Here is a 19,788-nt window from a genome sequence, read left to right on the forward strand (position 1 = left end):
AATGTAACGTTTAGTAAATTATGTAGGGGTCATTTGGTTGTTGGTTAAAGTCATGGAAATGTTAGATGCAATGACTAGCCCGACAATGAACCTCAATATACAGTAAATTGGATATATACATACACCATTGATGTCCAACTAAACATATAAATTAGCTGTACTTTCAACTCTCAGACAAGAGATAAGTGCAGCAAAAGTTGCATGCATACGCCAACTGATGAGAACAGACATAAATTTCTTGTTGGAACTTTTTTTCTTAAATATAAGAGCAGGACCATCATTGTGAGTTTTAGGCAAAAGAACAAATACACGGAGGAGGACATAAACCTTAGCCTCCATAGGACATGGAACTTTTCCATGTTACAACCTGAAACTGTTGTCAGTATAGCAAGAAGCTGAAGCACAAACATCAAATGAGTGGCGGCCTATATGGTATTTAGAAGTTAAAACAAAGACAATATAGCTTCAAAAAGTTGTATTATAGGACTTTGTGTAGGGAGGTATGCCCATTAAGTACCAAAATCAGCATCTCTAACTTTCTGTTCTTTAGAGAAGACAAAAACTGTAAATTTACATCTGAGGTCCAAGCGACAAACTGTTCAAAAATTGCTGATAAGCTGTTGGGCCAGACTCTGACAGAGGTTCCACCTTTGGTTCTTCCTTTGGGAACATAAATCCCATATCATGCATGGGTCGCGGCTGTCCTAGATATGGATGCATAGGAACCTCCCCTGGCTTGTTTTGATTAGGATGAAATCCGGCCATTGCTAGACTGGATAGGCCGCCTTGCTGGTTCATTCCATAGCTAAATCCTGGGTTAGGTCCAAGCTGGGGCCTCCCTGACAGACCAAATGAGCCCAATGAAGGTTGCCTGTCAAATCGCGCCATAGCATTCTGAAGTTGAGCAGCCTCGGGCCTATGTAAATGGTTTTGAGCAGGGGCAGTAACTGAAGCTGGATGAGTGTTGGAGGCACCTGAATTAACATGACTACTGTTGCGAGCTGCAGGAACGTCGTGGTTGTGCTTCCCTTCGTAGGTGGTAATCACTGACTTCAGGTCATGCGAGGCCCTCTCAACATGCTTCCTGACATTGCAGCCAGCACTTGTGCACTTGTAGTAACTCCTGCCAAAAGGAAAATCCATCATTTTTAGCAAACAACTTTACAAGTCAAAATTCGGAATTCTGGTGTCATAAATTTTTTTATTGATGTGACTAACCTTGGATTTGGATTCCCTTTGACAACCTTTTGCCCATACTTGCGCCAGCGATATCCATCATCAAGGATGTCCACTTCGCTTGTAGTTTGAACCACAACTCTTGGCTCCCTGATGGCTCTAGTAGCACCAGTCATATCTGCAGAGTAGGTCTCAAGCTTCCTGGTAATATTTACCAAAGAGATAATAAAAAGTTAAGTACTCAGGTAAATTTGATAGAATTATGGAATTCTCATTCATTAAGACTAGCGATGATATAGAAACCTTCTTTTAGACTCGGTCTCATCTCCTTCACCCTCATAACCTTGTGATACGCTGCCATGAGTTCCACGATCATCTTCATCTTCATCATTTGAAAAATTCGACGACACATCTACTGCATCACCTGATTCCAAACGAGTGTTATTCTGAGCAGAGAAAGGGGCAGATCTGTTGCAGTACTCGGAGCCCAAGTTTGCATCAAGATTGTTGTTCCTCCAATCAAAACCTCCTCCACCACCAGGTGCTTTGTGGAAGTTTGCCTGACCGAGATCACCATTAACACCACTTGCACCTTGTTCTGCACCGTCCACCTGTAGGTCACCAAGTGAATTTGTGGATCCAAGGGCTAATCTACGGTTAGGTGGGGGTTTTGGGTGATTGTGGGCTCCCTTGTATATAATCTCAGTAATATGACCCTCTGGAGATCGCTCCACTTTCTTCTTGACTGGACAGGTTGGATGTGTGCACTTGTAATAACTTCGGGGGTACTCGCTCCCCTTAACTTGTTTCTGCCCATATTTTCGCCAATTATAACCATCTTCAGCTGGGGCACCAGCAACATTTGGATCTCCACCTCCTCTTTGATCAATGTCCTCATCTTGCGGTTCATCGAGAGGTGGAGAATGGTCCACAGCACTACCAACTGTCTGAAAAGTCCTAGAATCTAGGGTAACATTATTAGCCATGACATCCTTCTCAGCAGAAAATCTAGGGAAATCAGATGATTGCTGAAGCGTTCCATTCTGAGTCGGGTTTTGTGTAGCTTCCACACGGTGAGATACAAGCGAATTCTGGGAATGAACCGAAACTTCAATGTTTGGAAATCCTTGCTGAGAAAAATTGGACGGGTTCACCTGCAACCAAGACTAACAAACAAGCTCAGAGATTGGAAACAAACAGAATATCTGTGCAGAGTGCATTTGAGAGATTGAGAGTGATTACTCTGCTGGTCGTGCCAGGAAAAAGAGATGGAGCAGTCTCTGGAACTGGCTTGAAAGAAAAGGATGATGAATTGATACTCTCTAAAGCATTATCTTTCCTTTTATCTGTATCCTCCATCATCAATGCCGAGTTTCTATTGTCAATGCCTGAGGAAAATAGAAATTTTCCAGTTGTTGGGGATGGTTGCACCTGCAAGACATTAATAGAAAATTTTACATGAAAAGAGAACCTTGAAGAAGAATACTTCAGTTTTAGAACAATGGGAGTTCACAAAAATGTACAAGCGCCCAAAAGAGGAGCCAAAATGATCCAAGCAAATTGTGCCTCTAAATGATACTCCGTTTCAATTTTCTTGTTTGGTTTGAACTTGACACAAAATTTAAGTAAAGAATACTTTTGAGTTCTGTGGTCTTAAATTAAAGACATGTAAAATGAACCAAAATGTTCTTTAATCCTAAGGACTTAAGCATGCCACGTGGAAAGTTAGAATTAAAGAGTTACCAAAAATGGGAAGGGACATTCTTCTTTAAATGGCCTAAAAAGGAAATTGAAACGGATGGAGAATATGTATCAGAAACAAGATCTTGCAAGATTAACAGTTGTCCTATATAAGTAACTACAGACCTTGAAGCTCTTTTCTGGGTTCTGAAAACTCCAAATTAGAAGATTAAATCAATAGTAAAAACCAATACATGGACCATGATGTGGAATTAGGACTCACAACTTCTTTAAACTCTGACAATTGGTTTTGCTTTAGTATAATATAAAGCAAGGGGAAGATGGACGGATGACAAGTTGCAGGTAAACTTTGCAAAGCAGGCAAACTTGAAGTAAGATACCGCAGGTAAAAAAATTATTTTATGATGTTTATGCTATAAACTCAGAAGATGAAACCCTTCATTCAGTAAATGCAGAAAAGAATTGCATGGAGTTTGATAAAATGCAAGAATTCAGACCCAGTAAAGAGAATGGTCATGACTGTAAAGTTACCTATTTTAAAAAAAGAATGCTCGTGATTGCGACACACCATAAAAAGATTCATGAATAAGTACAAGAATCTGAATTTTTTATATGAGCTAGTGTTTTCTAAAAAGAAAATGAATAACTAGTTGCAACAAATAGCAATCTAAGCAAGTATACCTATATCCTTCTACAGCATTATATATAACTCCTGTTTCAATTTCTTTGCTTTTTAGTCCGTATCAGAAAGAATATTTCTTCCCTTTTTTCTGCATCTCTTTAATTCTAACTTCCCACATGACATGTTAAGATGAAGCGGATCTCAGTACAATATAAATATCTTAGATTCAAAAGTCATCTTTACTTTCTAAAACTAGCCAAGCAAATTGAAAAAGAGGGATAGTATATTTTCACAAATCGCAGCATAGAACAATCATGGACTCTACCTAAAAAAATCAAAGAAGTTGGTTAGGTAGAACTATTAAAAAAGATACAAATATTAGTCTTCAATTGATTCATCCAGTATATCACCCAAGAGAAACTCTAATCATAGTCACAACTCCTCTTGTCACTTTGCAGAATCGATAGCCTATTACTATTTAAACTTGAGTTTTATGTCCCTTTCATTTGTTGTTGGTGTGCTTCTTAAACTTCCACCATTATAGCATAGTTCAGAAATAACGAATAATAAGCAACCTAAAATCTGGGAAATCAATTATGTGATGGGAGGCAAAGGGTATACACGAATTGTATTCATACCAGTGAATTGGAGAGAAAAACAGGAGACTCTAGCAGGGTTGTTGGACTAAGACCAGGAGGAATAGTTAAATAAGGAGAGCGAACTCCTTGATTCTGCCTCAGATCAGCAGGTCTAAGGCTCTCCGTGTTCAGCTTTGGGGCATTAAATCCCGCTCTAGCTGCTATTCTTTCCAAGAGTCCTCCTCCGCGAGAGTTCATTTTCTGGTCAGACGGCGCACTCAACTTCACCGGTTGTGGCTCACTGATCGCAGCTGGTGCTCTATCAACTCCATCGGAATTGCCAACATGTTCTTGAGGACCAGAAGTTAAGTTTCCACTAGTTTCTTTGGTGCCCTCAAAAGATAATCTTGACCCACCATCATCGCCTAGCAGTGAAGAGAAAAACGTTCTTGGACTTGGACTTGGAGGCATCCAATCTCCCATAATGGCAACATGATCATCAAATCCACCCATCAATTGTTGATACTAGTATCATGAGCAACTCAAATGCCAAATTAACTGCAATGAGGAGTAGCATGAAATGAATATAAAGCCACAAAGATTCTAAACCACTACAATATTTAAAACAACTATTTCATGAGTGCTTTTTAATAATGACAAAGGAGGAATGATACTCGAGACATTAAAGCTACTTCCGACATAAGACACTTAGCTCTCCACTCATAATCATCTAAGGTAACTTATTCTTACAGTAGATTCTCCCAGATATAATAGAGCAAAGATCTCAAACCAACCTCTCTATTAATCAATTCTCCTTCTATATCCACCAGACACACGAACTACTCTTGGATTACCATTTTTTATTTTCAAATTGGGGTAGGGGAAGGGATTATAAGGTGAGGCATCCAACACTCACCAACAAGATCAAAGCTCAAGTAGCCAACCAACTAACCGAGCTAATAAGATTCCCCTCAGATTGTCATCAAATCAAGGAATCAGGATACAACAGCATAACAGTACTCACATATACCCCTCCATCATTTTTACTTTTGTTATCAAAAAAGCCCATCAAAGGAAAACAAAATAGACACAAATTAATTACATTCCACAAAAGCATAATTTTGATCTAGGGCAGGTGTAAAAACATGTCATTCCTTCACTTCTCCTACCTGTAACTGATTATACAAGGTAAAGATTGAAACTTTAATAAATCTTGAAGCACATCAGGATCTAACAAAAAAGGAAACAGCCAAAAAGAAACAAGAAATCATTTTCAGGCAAAAGGGGTCATCAAAAATACCCAAAACAAATAAAAACACACAGATTAAAATCACAGGAGCATAAATCAATCATTAGAAATGATGATCAAAGAATAACAATAAAAAAATTACCTGAACAAACATATATATATATATATAAAAAAAAGAGAGAGTCAAAAAAAAAAGAATGATAAAATGGAAGAAAATAGACCCTTTGGCCTGACCTTCAACACAGATTAGTCTCACCTTAGAATTTATTTTCTTTTCCCAACTCCACCCACAGACTTTCTTCCAAGAAACAAATGGGAAAAAGCAAAAGCAATCCTTTCTCCCTCTTTCTCTCTCTTTTTCTCTCTCTATGGAAAAAGGGCTAGATTGGGTACAAGATTATGATTGATTAGCCAAAAGAAAAATTATTATAGGAATATATGAATAAAAATTGGAGTGGGGTTTGTTTGGATGTTATGGTGGACCTCTAAATGTTTTGGTATCTTTTGAAAGAGTGAACAATCAAATTGAGGATTTTTATGAGACTTTTAACACACAATTTTTTAATTTTTTTTATTTGAACTAATTTTTTCATATCTCGAATAATTTCATAGAATAGTTATTATTTTTTATTAATAATTTGAAAGATCATTTACCATTAAGATACAAATGCATGGAAAACATACTATTTATATCTATTTTGAGCGTTACAATTTATTTTTCTTCTTAGTTCATTTAAGAAAAGTATCCTCTTTTCTTTTGTCAACATTATAATTTTAATCTTTTATACGTTACAATTTATTTTTCTTCTTAGGTCATTTAAGAAAAATATCTTCTTTTCTTTTGTCAATATTATAATTGTAATCTTTTACATTGAATGTTTAAGGCTAAAATATTAAAAGATACCACTTTGGATTTTCTATTTTTTTCTAGTTCGTACGTTACAATTTGCTTTTCTTCTTAGTTTATTTAAAAAAAATATCTTTTTTCTTTTTTCAACATTATAACTTTTTTTATGTTGCATGTTCGATAAAAATATTGAAAGATATTCTAATACATTTCATGTATTTTATCTTTAGTAAAGAAATCTATAAATTAAAATTAAAATAAATTAAACAATATTTAATATTCATCTTAATTATTTTTAAAAAAAAATGATTTGATGGGCCGGGCTAGATGGAAAAACTGGGTCTCCAAATGTTATCCAAGTTTGACCAGCCAATAATAGAAAGCCACGTGGAAGAGTAGTTTGACTGATGAGCTAATTTTGGGGATTAACATGTTAACATAAAAATGGACAAATGGCCAAACAATAGTAATTGCACTTAATTTTTATTTGCTTTTTGGCAACAATAAATTTTAATGCATTGTTGAAAGTACTTCTTTAAATAATTAATTATTAGAGTTTGATATAAATATAAGAATAAATCAAACTCACTTCTTTTAAAAAGCTAATTTGAAAAGTATGATTTAAGAGGAAGTAATTTATTTTTAGCAAGTACTAGCTAAACTAGCTAGTATTACTAATAATGTTATGCTTATGTATTTAGATATACGTATTTTTAGTTATTATATATTTTTTTGAAGTGTATTATTATTTGTGATTTGAATAACTCTGTGAATAAGAAGCAAATATACTCATATTTAATATTTATATAGCTTGTAGTTTCACTTTAGTGTAAAACACAAGTACAAATAAGAATTTATTTAGTCTCTGCATTCACTTTACATTAATTTTTCAATTTATTGTTGTTGTAATTATTTTTGTGGCTAGTTGTTGTTAATGTGCGGCTAGTTATAATTATTATTATTAGTAGAAAAAGTAGCTTGGCAAAATGAAAGGAGAGTTTTACGTTAAAAAAAAAGACTTTTTACCTCATTTAAAAATAGGTGAACGTAATAATTATGAAATAACTATTTTTATTTTATACTACTTGTATAAATATATAAGAAAAAAATGATTAATAGTTATTTAAAGATAATATATTTTTGTTGTGGAATATCATCAAATGTGGATTTTATATATATAAATATGTATTAATTGATAGAACTAAATAACGGCGACCTTATTTGAGTTGGAGTAAAATGTCGTGAATATTTAACATATAATCTTATATTCCAACGTAACACAAATGCCTTTATGTTATATATATATACATGGATTAAAGACCGAGAACAAATAGAAAAAGAAGAATGCCACTAGGCAAGATTTCTATCATTGATCAACAACAAATTATTCATGTAGACCTTTCAAATACATTTTAGATCTGTAATCATGATTATTTATTATTTCGTAAAGAAAAATATTTGATTACCGATATAAATTTAGGGTGTTGTGGACAGATGTATTACGTGGTATAGTATATATAATTAAGTAAAGAATAGGAAGAACGTAATTGAGACCATTTATTTGGAATCATTTGAGGAGGTGGGTGGTGGGGAACATTTGACTTATTTTAGTGTAATAATTAATAATACGTTATTTTCTAATCAAATATAGAATGATTGATAATGAACTGCTTATTTTATTCTCTACCACAGAAATAAAACTTTCATTCACACTGTTTAGAAAAAGGAAAAATAATAATATTCCCTAAAGGTTTTTAAAATTTCCAGTTTTATAAATTAAAAGAAGAACTAGTGGAATTTAGTGCTAATGGGAAAGAATCAAATATAACTGATGATGTCTTTATCGGAGAAAAATTAGAATTTCCAGTTTATAAAATTAGAACGTTTAATATAAATATAGGGTTTGAAGTAAAATAGTAGAGTTTATCGAATTTATTCCTATTATATTGGTTTCACTTATGTTATAATTTTCATTTTTACTTTTATTGTTATTTTGTATGTCAAAGACATGAATAATATAAAAATAATGAAATATAACAATGACATTTAATAATATTGACAATCTTTAATAATCAATATAAGTTTATGATAGTGTACGTTCTCTTCATTAATAAGCTTGACATAAATTAAGCAAATTATTTCCACTTCGATAGCTTTGCCTAATCCATTAATAAGCTTGACATTAATTAAGCAAATTGTTTCCACTTCGATGGCTTTGCATAATCCATTTGTTTGGTGTCAATTATCATTTAATTATTTGATGCTCTACAATTTTGTATTTAGGTTTAAACTAAATTGTCTTATTAAGTATTATTTTTTAATCATCTTTAAAGATTTCTTTAAAAATAACATGTGAACACCTTCCGATACGATCATTAATGTTTAAAATTATTTATTTTTACATGAGGCGAAAACCAAATAATTAATTTAACTTGTTTAAAAATAGAGATTTGACTACAAAATACTTTTTTGTAAAATTGTTAATTGCATATAAGGGTAGTGAGGATATATTATTCATTTTTCAAACTAGATTTCTATTACACTCTTTATTTCGTCGAAAAAGCAAACTCTAAGAGGCATTTGTCCACGAATGAAATTTCAAATTTTTAAAATTATTCTAATCATTTACCGAACTAATCCATGATTTCAATTTTCAATTTGCTATATAGAAATTATTTTATTTTAAAATGTGCCTTCAACTTTCAAATATTCTTTTAACTTTAATTTTAGAGAATATTTTTTTAAAAAAATCTCAATTAAATCATGTCCAAACACTACTCGAAAAGTTGGAATTGGTAGTGAGAAATAAAAAAAATAATCTAACGTATTAAATATTATACGTTAATAAAGTTTTGAAAAGGATTATAATATAGACGGTCCAATAAAAATATAAATAAAATAGAGATAAAGAAAAAGAAAAAAAGTAATAAAACAAAAACAAAAGATAAGCAATTAATGTATGTATGAATAGATTGATGTAGCACTAATAAATTAGTGTATGTAGTAGTATTAACCTAGGGATTATCACATGGAAAAGGAAATTTATAATACAACTAATTAATTAGTGGAATCTATTAGAGTAAGTATAGTTTAAATAAAGAAAAGACAAAGCAAAATTAACATTTTTGTTTGTTAGTGATAATAACATGACAATTGGGGGTTTCATTATGGAACCAAACAATGAGTCGAATTATTTTTCTGACATATAATTTTATAATTAGTACTAATTAGGATGCATTATCATTAACAACTGACAATTAGGCCATTAGATTTCTTAATTTATATGTAGTACTAATCATCTCCAAAGTCCTAATGTCATGTGCAGATTGTCACCTCTCCATCATCTGCGGAGACACTTCAAAATTCAAATAGGGGATAAGGGTCTAGAAAATATGTTATATTATTTTTTTGAACTATTTAATAATATATTTTAAAGATATATATACGTCTATGTGGATATAATATTATTTATAATTTTATATTATCTTTAATATTTACGTGGACAAATATATACATTTAAAATACGGTATTGAATAGTCTAGGGAGGTAATAGATCCTCATGAAAAAATTAGTATCGTAACAGCAAATTCGATCAAAATTGAAATATTTTTTTAGACCTTTATTCCTTCAAAATAAGCAGAGACAGAGTTAAAAATTTAATTTAATTACGACTTATCACTACAATAACAATAAATATAATATATCTAGTGGAATTTGGAAAGAGTACATAAAATATAATCAAATATAACCACTATCTTATGAAGGAAGATGGATTTATTTTTGAAAGATCGTCGATCTAAGTGAAGAAGAAGGAGACAATGAAAGAAATATAGTAAGTAACAAAAAAGACAGTGTCGAACCCTATCAAGACGGAGCAAAAACAACAACAGAATAGTCTGATTTATGAACAAACGATATACTAGAACAGATTATTGACTTATAAATAAAGACTCATATTTTTTTCCTTACAAGATTACGAATAAACTATCTATATATACTGAATGAATTTAAATATATATTTAAAATTTGAACTGAAGATTTTGAATTCGACTCCTTCCCTATAAATAAACAGTGTCACAGGACATTACATTTTAGAACAGCAACAACAATAACTTAATCAATGAGATGTGAAAAAATAGTGAATATTCATATCTTATTTATATTTTATAGATAAATAGAATATTTTCGATAAAGCATGATGCAATAATGTTATTTTATTTATTGGAGTACCTATTTGTTTTGTTTATTGAATGGCAGTCCAATGTTTGGCATTTGGTAGACCCAGTCAGTAGAGGTTATTTATTTTAGACCAATTCTTTGTCTTTTTTATACTCACACAACTCTATCCTTCCACTGTACAGCAGTACACAATTATTAAAGAGGTATATATTTTTTATATTTTTAATTCAATTCTAATAGAATAATCTTCCAAAAATGATTAAGACAATTAAATCTTGACAATGATTTAATAAACACACGCAACAAACATATGTTTCTAAATAGTAAAAATAAATAATGCCCACCGGCAGTTTTCCGCTATTTTTAAATTATTAGAGACTGGAGTTGATAATAGTTATTTAAAATCGAATATATCTTAAATTTGAATCGATCTACTAACAATAAAAGCATATTTTGGATCAAATTCAAATGGAAGGAAAAATTATTTCATTTTCTATTATTGAAGGGTAATTTTATTCCCTTTTCCCTTTCTTAAATGAATTGTCAAACGTTTGTTTATTTGTATCCAAAAAATAGCCTTTAATGTTTCCAGCTACAATTTCCTCCCTACTTGTTAATTATTTTGATATAACATATCTAAATTAGATTTTATGAGTTAGAATTTAATATTTAAACAAATGATTTTTATTAGGGAAAATTGTATATAATAGCAAATTAATAACATAAAATAAATGGAGTAGCTAGGGTTTGATTTAATTGTGCTCCATAGCAAACGCTTGCAAAAATTTGTCAGGCGCCTCTCTCCCAAGTATCTCACTCGCCACTCTCCTCCAATCTCTCGCTCGCTTTCTCACTTTTTATACAAACACAAGTGTATAAAAATTGTTTCTAATTGTATAAAGCAGAGAAAATTGTATAAATACATATATTTTTGTTCCCCTCTCTCCCGTCTTTCAGATCTCGCTCGCCACTCTCCCAAATCTCGCTCGCCACCCTCGCCTTTCTCACTTATACAAACAGAAGCGATATGTATAAATTGCGTTTCTGTTTGTATAAAGCATGAGAAAATTGTATATACACATGCAAGTACATATATTTTCGTCCTATACACTTATAATAATACAATTCGTTTTATACACTTCATTTTTATACAGTTCCCTGCCCAAGTGTCATTTTTTTTCTTGTTTTATACACTTTGTTTTATACAATTTGCTTCAACTGTATATGTATAGCGAATTATACAGTTTCTATGTTTGCTATGGAGCGCAATTATGCAAACTTTGCTATAACATACAAATATGAATTTTTTATTTGCTATATGTGAAAGTTACCTTTTTTATTATGAACTTGTTTGGTGAAAAGAAGAATTTTGAAGCTTCACATTTTTCTAGTGGGCCGGCTTATTAAGGTTAGTAAGCCCAAACTGTTTATCGAAATCGAATGTTTGTATAAGCCCACTTGTTAATGGGCTTGATTACCAAAAGGATACCATAAAGGGTGATCTTTAATTTATGATCCCATTTAACTCAGTTTCTAAAATATGGCGAGTGTTAACTATCGAACACAAGTTTAAGTTTTTATGTGAGCATAACTTAATTTTACATCGCAAGAGTTTGAGGGATTTCAAAAAGTTACTAACGATGAAGATGATGTATAATGTTTATCGGGTATGAGTTTTAGTTATATTGACTTGTGAACAATTTAGTAATGTTATTATATTGAGATATTTCAAACTTCTATTTTACCGGAAAAATTAATTTATGAAGACGAGCCAAAAGATCAAGATCATATGTTATAAATATAATTTGTATCCATTCTCTTATTTTATCTTTATCTCAATTCAATTTTTTGTTATTTCAATTGAGAAATTTATGTTAAAAGTTATAAGTAAAATTTAACGATCAATTTACGTGACAAGATATAGTTATCATTCAATCAATTAACGTAAAAGTAAGATAAAGGTAAAGTCAAAGCTTGTATAATTGATATGGCAAATCAAAACTTTTAATCACTATTTTTAGGACAAAATAGAATGGATTACACCACTATTGAACTTTAGTGTCAATTAGCTAATGATGACCATCTATGAAACTCCTTTTAGGACCACCAATTGGCAATTGCAATGATACTCATGTGTCATTATAACTTTGATCAATTTTCCCCTACATTTTCTTCTCCAAATCTCTTCAAATTTCTTAGCTTGTTTCTTTAGTGTTGGAAATTGGGGCCTAGCCATGTGATATTTTCATTACATTAATGTGGTCAGTTAAATTCATTATGGATCGATAAGTTATACTGATTTATTAGCTTATTAATAAATTTTTTTATATTTGAATCAGCAATATGAGCAAGCTTACACATACAAAATTATATGTATATTTAACTTATTGTCATTTTTATCTTGTCATTATAATGATATGAAATGATCTTAACTGAAGAACCGTGTGTATATATATATACATATATATTCAATCTTAACTTATTTGAAATTAATATCGTAGAAATTCTTTTGAAAAATGGAGCGGACCTAGATAAAAAGATGAAAAAAGAAGGAAGAGGCAAGCCTTTAATGAGATTTGACCTTTGCTCTATTTTGATACAATGTGATTATGTGAAATTGCAACGCAGACTAAGAATTTAGATATTAATATTTTTATTTCTTTACAAATTACTTTAGAGTTTCATCAACTTGGGATCGTGAATCCAATTAGATTTAAGTTGTCAACAAAATAAAATAGAAAAAGATGTAAAATTCTATATTTTCTTATTTGGAAATATTTATAAGAAAAAATCTCAAAAGATATATGAGTGCAAATATGTAACTTTTGAATGACACTTTTTTGAAAATAATGCCATCCAACATGAATTTATTATATTAAAATTATCCATTTTAAAAATATCATATGCCAAAATCATGGAACTACCTTCCATTAAAGTCAAATAAGCTATAAAAGCCTAATAAAGTCAATAACTTACTCCTAAGGATAATTCATCCACAGTATTGAATGGGATATCTTCTATACCTGCCTAATTACATTTTTAAAAAGTAATATATTAAGCAAACTTTTTATAGTTTAGATCAAAATTATTGAGTTTTAATGAATCTGTAGACATGTTTGTAGCTTTCCTTTTAATAAAGAGAAAGTAAAAGTTATAAATGGAAGTGCGAATTCCCAAATTGAAATTTATGCGTATATCCTATTTAAATTACAATTACTGAATTTTATCGAATCTTACCGATAATCGTGTAATTGCCCCTTGGTTATGAATGTCTTGATTGATTCTAGATAAAGGATCTTGTGACTATAAACAAACAAAAAATGGAATCAAAATGTTGATCATAACCACGATTGACGGCGTTTTTATGACTTTATTAGTTATGAATTATGATTAAACAAAAAGGATAAGCAATTTGATGAGCTGTAAAAAGCAGCTTATCCAAAGTTTTTGTCCAAATAAGAACAAAAAAAAGCATAATCAGTAGTCTTTTTACAAAACCAAGTTATTTTCTTGAAGTTTAAGGAAGTAATAATAGAAAAAGAAATTATTTTGATAATTTACCATTTTAATACAATCGAATTTCTCCATAACAATATTGTTTGTAGACAATACATTATTTAACATATCATGAAAAGTCGATTTCAAAGAAAATTTGATTGTTATATGTGTATGTTATTACAGAGAATAAGAAAAGGGGCAGTCAGTGCATGGTCGGACCACTAGGATCTATGTCACGACAATAACTTTACTAATTACGACTTTCGATGATTGTTATATATAGACAAGTTGCCTTAAGTTTGCGTTATGGTAGACATCTAAAAGGGCTTCTTGGTTGTTATATCTATATGCTGTTTTTTTTTTCCAACAGAAAACAAAAATATTGGAAGTATAGGTTAAACATTAGATGAGTAGCTTTAAAAGGTTTTAAATCTGAGCTTTAGCTACATATCAGTTGGTTACAAGTTACGACTATGTTGCTCTGATCCTCCAAAAATTTTATGGTACTCGTGTTGGATCCTTTGGAGTATCCAATACAATAGCCTGCACGATTTTTGGAGGTTCCGAGCAACACTGTTAAGGCAGACAAAATAGTAATGTCAAATTTTATCAATGAAAACAGAACAGATAAAGGGAAATTCATTGGACATTCATATAAAAACATCTTCACATCTCCCATTCATAGTCGTGTTCTAATATTTACACAGTAGGCAAAATCTGAAGTATAAACTCTTATCGATCTCAATGGTGAAGAACCATTAAAGATAAAAGCTTTTACTACTATCCATGAGGCGAAAAAGAGAAAAAAAGAAGAGAATTCTAACCACAAAAAGATCAAATATCATTGATTTACGGTTCCCTTTCTTGCGATTCCTCGAGTATAGAACCTTTCACTGAAATGCCATCAAGAATATCGCTTTCTGAATCAGTTTGTACTTCTTTAAACTTGGTCATCACTTGTATCATTGTTGGCCTTTTGTAAGATTTCTCATCGAGGCATTCAAATGCAACTTTCAAGTAATGATAGAGTTCAGCATCACCAGATAGATTTGTTATTAGCTCAGGATCAAGAATCTCGTGACTTCTTTTCTCATTATGAAGTTGCTTTGCCCATCCAACAAGATTGTTATCATCACCGAATACACGGGGATCTATTGGCCTTTTCCCTGAAAGAAGCTCCAACAGTATGACACCATAACTGTACACGTCCCCTTTCGCGGTGCACCTGAAACTTTGGTAGTACTCTGGAGGAACATAACCTGGAGTACCAGCAAGTGTACTCACACTTAAATGAGTATCCAGAGCATTTACCAGCCTTGCCATTCCAAAATCAGAAACTCGCGCCTCAAAGTTTTCGTCTAAAAGTACATTACTGGACTTCATATCGCGATGAATTATGTGTGGTATGCAGCTGTGGTGAAGAAATGCTAACCCTCTTGCTGATCCTATCGCGATTTTCTTTCTAGCTGGCCAATCAAGAAACATCCCTCCTTTCCCGCCATCATGAAGAACAGATTCAAGACTTCCCCATTTCATGTATTCGTATACGAGAAGCCTTTCCTCCCCAATCTTGCAATACCCCAACAAAGGGACAAGGTTTCTATGTTTGATTTTTCCAATAGTCTCCATTTCAGCCATGAATTCTCTGTCTCCTTGACCTGTTACGTGCACGAGCTTCTTGATTGCGACAGTACTGCCATCTCTCAGCTGAGCCTTATAGACTTCACCAAAACCTCCAGAGCCAATCATGCTCTCAGAGCTGAACCCGTTGGTCGCTTCTAGAAGATGACCAAAGGTCAGCTTCCTCAATGGTTTTTCAAATGTTGCCACATTAATGCTTAGAGGCTCGGGAACGGTTGATAGTTTCCAGCTGCTACTGCCAGAAGTTGGAAGGCTATCAATGTATTTATCTCTCTTCTCCTCCTCATTCTGAGTCTTTTTAATCTTATAAAGGGCAATAACAAGTAGGATAATACATACAAAAGAGACCATAATACCAACCACCATTCCTATAGTTGTAGGCTTCTTATTCCCATGATGGTAAATACTCGATGAATGGTGTCCGTTGCCCGAGCCACAAGGAGGAAGGGGGACGCCACAAAGGCCTGAATTGTTTTCATATCTTGAAGCTGGAAATGTAGTCAGCTGTCCACCAGAAGGAATCGTTCCCGATAAGTTGTTGTTTGAAACATCAAGATCACTAAGAAATGAAAGGCCTCCTAACGAGGGTGGAATGAATCCCTGTAGGCTGTTATGTGACAGATCAAGAACTCCAACTATCTTTAGACCTCCAAAGTTGAACGGAATGGTTCCGGTAAAATTGTTGTGTCCCAAATTCAGAACCTGAAGGAAGCTCAATGAACCTAAATTATCAGGAATAGTTCCTGATAAAGAATTGTAGGAAAGATCAAGGTAAATCATGCTCCCATTGCTCGTGAAGGTGTACATCGTCCTGCCAGAATAGATCCGAGTTGATGGACAGAAATGAACCATAGGCAAAATCGCAAGCCTCTCTTCACGGATACCCTCGAACTCAACCAGTCCACCAGCACCTCTACATTCAGTTCCACCTTCATTTCTCACAAAAGCAAACTGTTTTCCGGAAGCCATTCCCGGATTTACATGACCGGCTTGATCAGCAAGCTCAAGGGGGATTGAACCTGTTAGAGCATTGCTATTCAAATCTAGCCATATCAAGTTCCTGCATGAACCTAATCCTCGAGGGATCGGTCCAGTAAGTGAATTATTACCTAACTGAAGGATAGCAAGATTTGCAAGATTCCCAATTCCTTGTGGTATCTCTCCAGACAGTCGATTACTGGACAACGAAACCCAAACCAAGTTGGTACATTTGGAAATGGACTGTGGAAGTGTCCCTGAGATGAAATTGTTATTGAGTATGAGTGTTTGAAGGTTTCCACCATTGATGCAAATGCCCTCAGGAATTTCACCTGTGAGATTATTCGCCCACATTACTAATTCCGAAAGATTTGGAAGGTTCCATATCTCCAGTGGGATCGAACCAATCAAGTTATTGAAGCTGAGATCAATCTTCCTGAGGTTCCTACAATGTCCAAGCTGTTTAGGCACAGTTCCAGTAAGATAATTACTGGCTAATAGCATCGTCTCCAGTGGAAAGCCTGAGGCTGCAAAACAAAACTCTGAAGGTACATTCCCGATAAACGCGTTGGAACTGAGGTCGAGCACCTGAAGTTTTGTACAGTTTACCAAAGACTTTGGTACATAACCAGTTATGTTATTGAATGGCAAGTAAAGATACCTAAGATTTGTCAATGAACTGATAACAGTATTCAAGAAATCACCCGATAGCTCATTGTTACCAAGGTTGAGACTGAAAAGTGAGGAACACAATTTAAAAGTTGAAGGAAGTTCACCAGTAAGCCGGTTTCCAGAAAGATCAAGCTCCTCAAGTGTGCTGCAACTCTGCCCCAATTCTGATGGAATTTTATCAAAAAACTGATTGTGGGCTAGCACCAATCGCTTCAAGCTCTTCAACTTCACCAATAACTCGACAGGAATCTCCATTCGGATCGAATTATGGGCAATGTTCAGTGTATTGAGGCTCTGGCAATTTGCCAAAGAGGGTGGAAACTCAACTGAGGTAAGGTTGTTGAAAGACAAATTTAGGACAGTGAGATTTTGACAAGTCCCAAGATCAAGATCATTGAGTTCTCCAGTTAAGTTATTACGCGAAAGATCAAGAACAGATAGACTCTTGCAAGAAGAAATGGAGCTTTTTAGCTTGCCAGCAATCTTATTTGAGGAGAAATTAAGGAGATTCAAATTCTGGCAGTTGGACAGTGCATAACTTAAAATGCCAAAATCTGAAATGGTGTTACTTGATAAGTCAAGCTGCAATAGTGAAGGTCCAAACTTCAGAACAACCCCTTTAATTGAATTCCCAGAGACATTTAGGTACTTAATGTTATCACAGGACTTCAACAAAGGCTCTAAAACAAGAACCTCAGAGAAATTATTAGCTGATAAATCAAGAAACTCAAAGCTACAAGAACTAGCTATTGAGGAAAGATTGCCATAGAAATGGTTGCCACTGAAATTAACTCTGAGCAAAGTAGGCAAGGCCATGAGATCAGTGAGGTGAAGAAGACCACTAAGCCCAACACTAGACAGATTAAGCTCAACAACTTGACCATTTGAACATGAAATCCCATTCCAAGTACAAGGACTTGAAGAAGATAAAGTCCATTCATTCAAGAATCCATTTGGATCAGATTCAACAGAGGACTTCTTGAAGGCTATTAACCTCCCTACTTGATCATTTTCAGCCAGTTTTCTTGCATTTGATACCACCACCAAAAAACTACTACTCAGAAGTATTATCATAAAGACAACATTTTTCAACACCCCATTTAGTGAAAAATATTCATGGCATCTTTTATGACTCATATTGCTGTAAAAAACACCACCAACTGCATAAAAATCAATTCTTTAGAATCTTTTATAGCTCATCTTGCTGAAAACAAACACCACCACCAACCAACTGCATAAAAATCAATTCTTTAATCTATTTAAGAACACCCCTCCATCCTACAATCTCCAAATCTTCAAGAAAACCTGTCCATTAATAATGAAAAACCAAACAGAGTGAATAAAAGAGCTCCAGAAATGATGGAAAATCAAGAAATGAATGTAAAGACAAAAACTTCACCAGATTCTTGATGGGTATTTTCAAGTCACAATCTTGAGTTTGTTAAAAAGAGAGGATTTTTGGTATGACAGCTGCTGCAGGTGTTTTGCTTGTACAAACAACAGTACCCCAGTAGTGAAGAAGAGGTTTCTTGATGTGGGGTGGGTGTGAGTGGGGTGGTGGGTGGCAAGGGGTAGAGTACGATGTTCAGACACAATTGTCGGCTGGTCACAGGAAGTTCATGAAAAAATGTGTTTACTATAACATAAACATCAATTCAAGAGGTACAACAAAGTTTCTGCAAAACTTAACTAAGTAAAAATTGTTGAAAGAATGTTTTAAAGTAGAAAGAAAATGAAGGGGAAATTGGTGAAGATGAATGAATAGAATTAGCACTTTTTTTGTGTGTGGAGTTTGCTATCTCTCTTTGCTTTGTTTTTTATTAACATTCATCAAGAGGCACCTCATGACTCTATAGTCTATTTTAATTTATTTTTTGATAAGAAATATGCTGCTTTTCTCTCATATTTGGGTCCAGTCAAACTTGGGATTTGATTCTCTTTTTTTCCCCTTTCTTTTGCTTAATCACTTTAATTAGGGTGTGGTGGACCCCATCTTAGCTTTTTGTAAGGTGGACACAAAAGACAAATATTGGTTAAATGCTTTCATTGGTTGAAGATGATGAATTTCAAGATTTAACTTAATTCAAAAAATTAGTTAGGATGATCGAGATAAATTTCATATTAACATAGGACTTTCATTGTCCATTTGTCTTTGTATATCTATATCTATCAACTCAAACATGTATAATATAAAATAGAATTTTTGACACTAGCTAAATTGAGAAATCAAATGAATTTAGATGTGATATTGTAATAAAAAGAAGCTAACTCAAAATTAAAAGCTAATTTTATAAGGTGAAAATATTACTTAAACTAGCAAGAAATTAATTGTATCATACCACACTAATGTGAAACGTCTATAATATGTTGACAATAATAGTTTGCATGTAATATTACTGGAGTCAAAAAAAATTATGTTGTTTTGTTTTCAGCAATTTATGTTGTATATTTTTGGAGTTAGATATATTTATGTTATTTTGTTTATGCTATAAAGTGGTCAAATTATCGTGTTTTATTGTTCATGCGTTAAAAGTTTTAGTTATAAATGTGTAAGTGCCATTGAAGAAAAATAAATTATTCTTTCCTCAACTAATTTTAGACATTGTAATCACATGAGCTAACTTTTATGGTTGATTTAAATCTATTA

At 32.9% G+C, this 19,788-nt stretch overlaps 2 protein-coding genes across 6 annotated transcripts; both read right to left on the reverse strand.

The window, feature by feature from the left end:
• Positions 1-405: 405 nt before the first annotated feature.
• Positions 406-5,743, reverse strand: LOC107026015 (probable WRKY transcription factor 2). Of its 5 annotated transcripts, none has more exons than XM_015226835.2 (6): positions 5,583-5,743; positions 4,138-4,635; positions 2,419-2,607; positions 1,480-2,342; positions 1,219-1,377; positions 406-1,123 (listed from the first exon to the last, which is right to left on the reverse strand). In XM_015226835.2, exons 2-6 carry the CDS (start codon positions 4,588-4,590, stop codon positions 571-573), a joined length of 2,217 nt encoding a protein of 738 aa, XP_015082321.1. In that variant the 5' UTR covers positions 4,591-4,635; positions 5,583-5,743; the 3' UTR covers positions 406-570. The 5 variants fall into 5 exon arrangements, with proteins under 5 accessions (XP_015082321.1, XP_015082322.1, XP_015082323.1 ...); XM_015226836.2 differs by having other exon boundaries at positions 5,561-5,731; XM_015226837.2 differs by lacking the exon at positions 5,583-5,743 and adding an exon at positions 5,469-5,559.
• Positions 5,744-14,478: 8,735 nt separating this feature from the next.
• On the reverse strand, positions 14,479-18,674 carry LOC107024267 (receptor-like protein kinase BRI1-like 3). Its single transcript, XM_015225215.2, has 2 exons — positions 18,541-18,674; positions 14,479-18,446 (listed from the first exon to the last, which is right to left on the reverse strand). The coding sequence occupies exon 2, from the start codon at positions 18,276-18,278 to the stop codon at positions 14,700-14,702; it is 3,579 nt and encodes a 1,192-aa protein (XP_015080701.1). The 5' UTR covers positions 18,279-18,446; positions 18,541-18,674; the 3' UTR covers positions 14,479-14,699.
• Between the last annotated feature and the right edge of the window lie 1,114 nt (positions 18,675-19,788).

This window comes from Solanum pennellii, chromosome 7, assembly GCF_001406875.1.
Source record: "Solanum pennellii chromosome 7, SPENNV200".
NCBI classification, from domain to species: Eukaryota; Viridiplantae; Streptophyta; class Magnoliopsida; order Solanales; family Solanaceae; genus Solanum; species Solanum pennellii.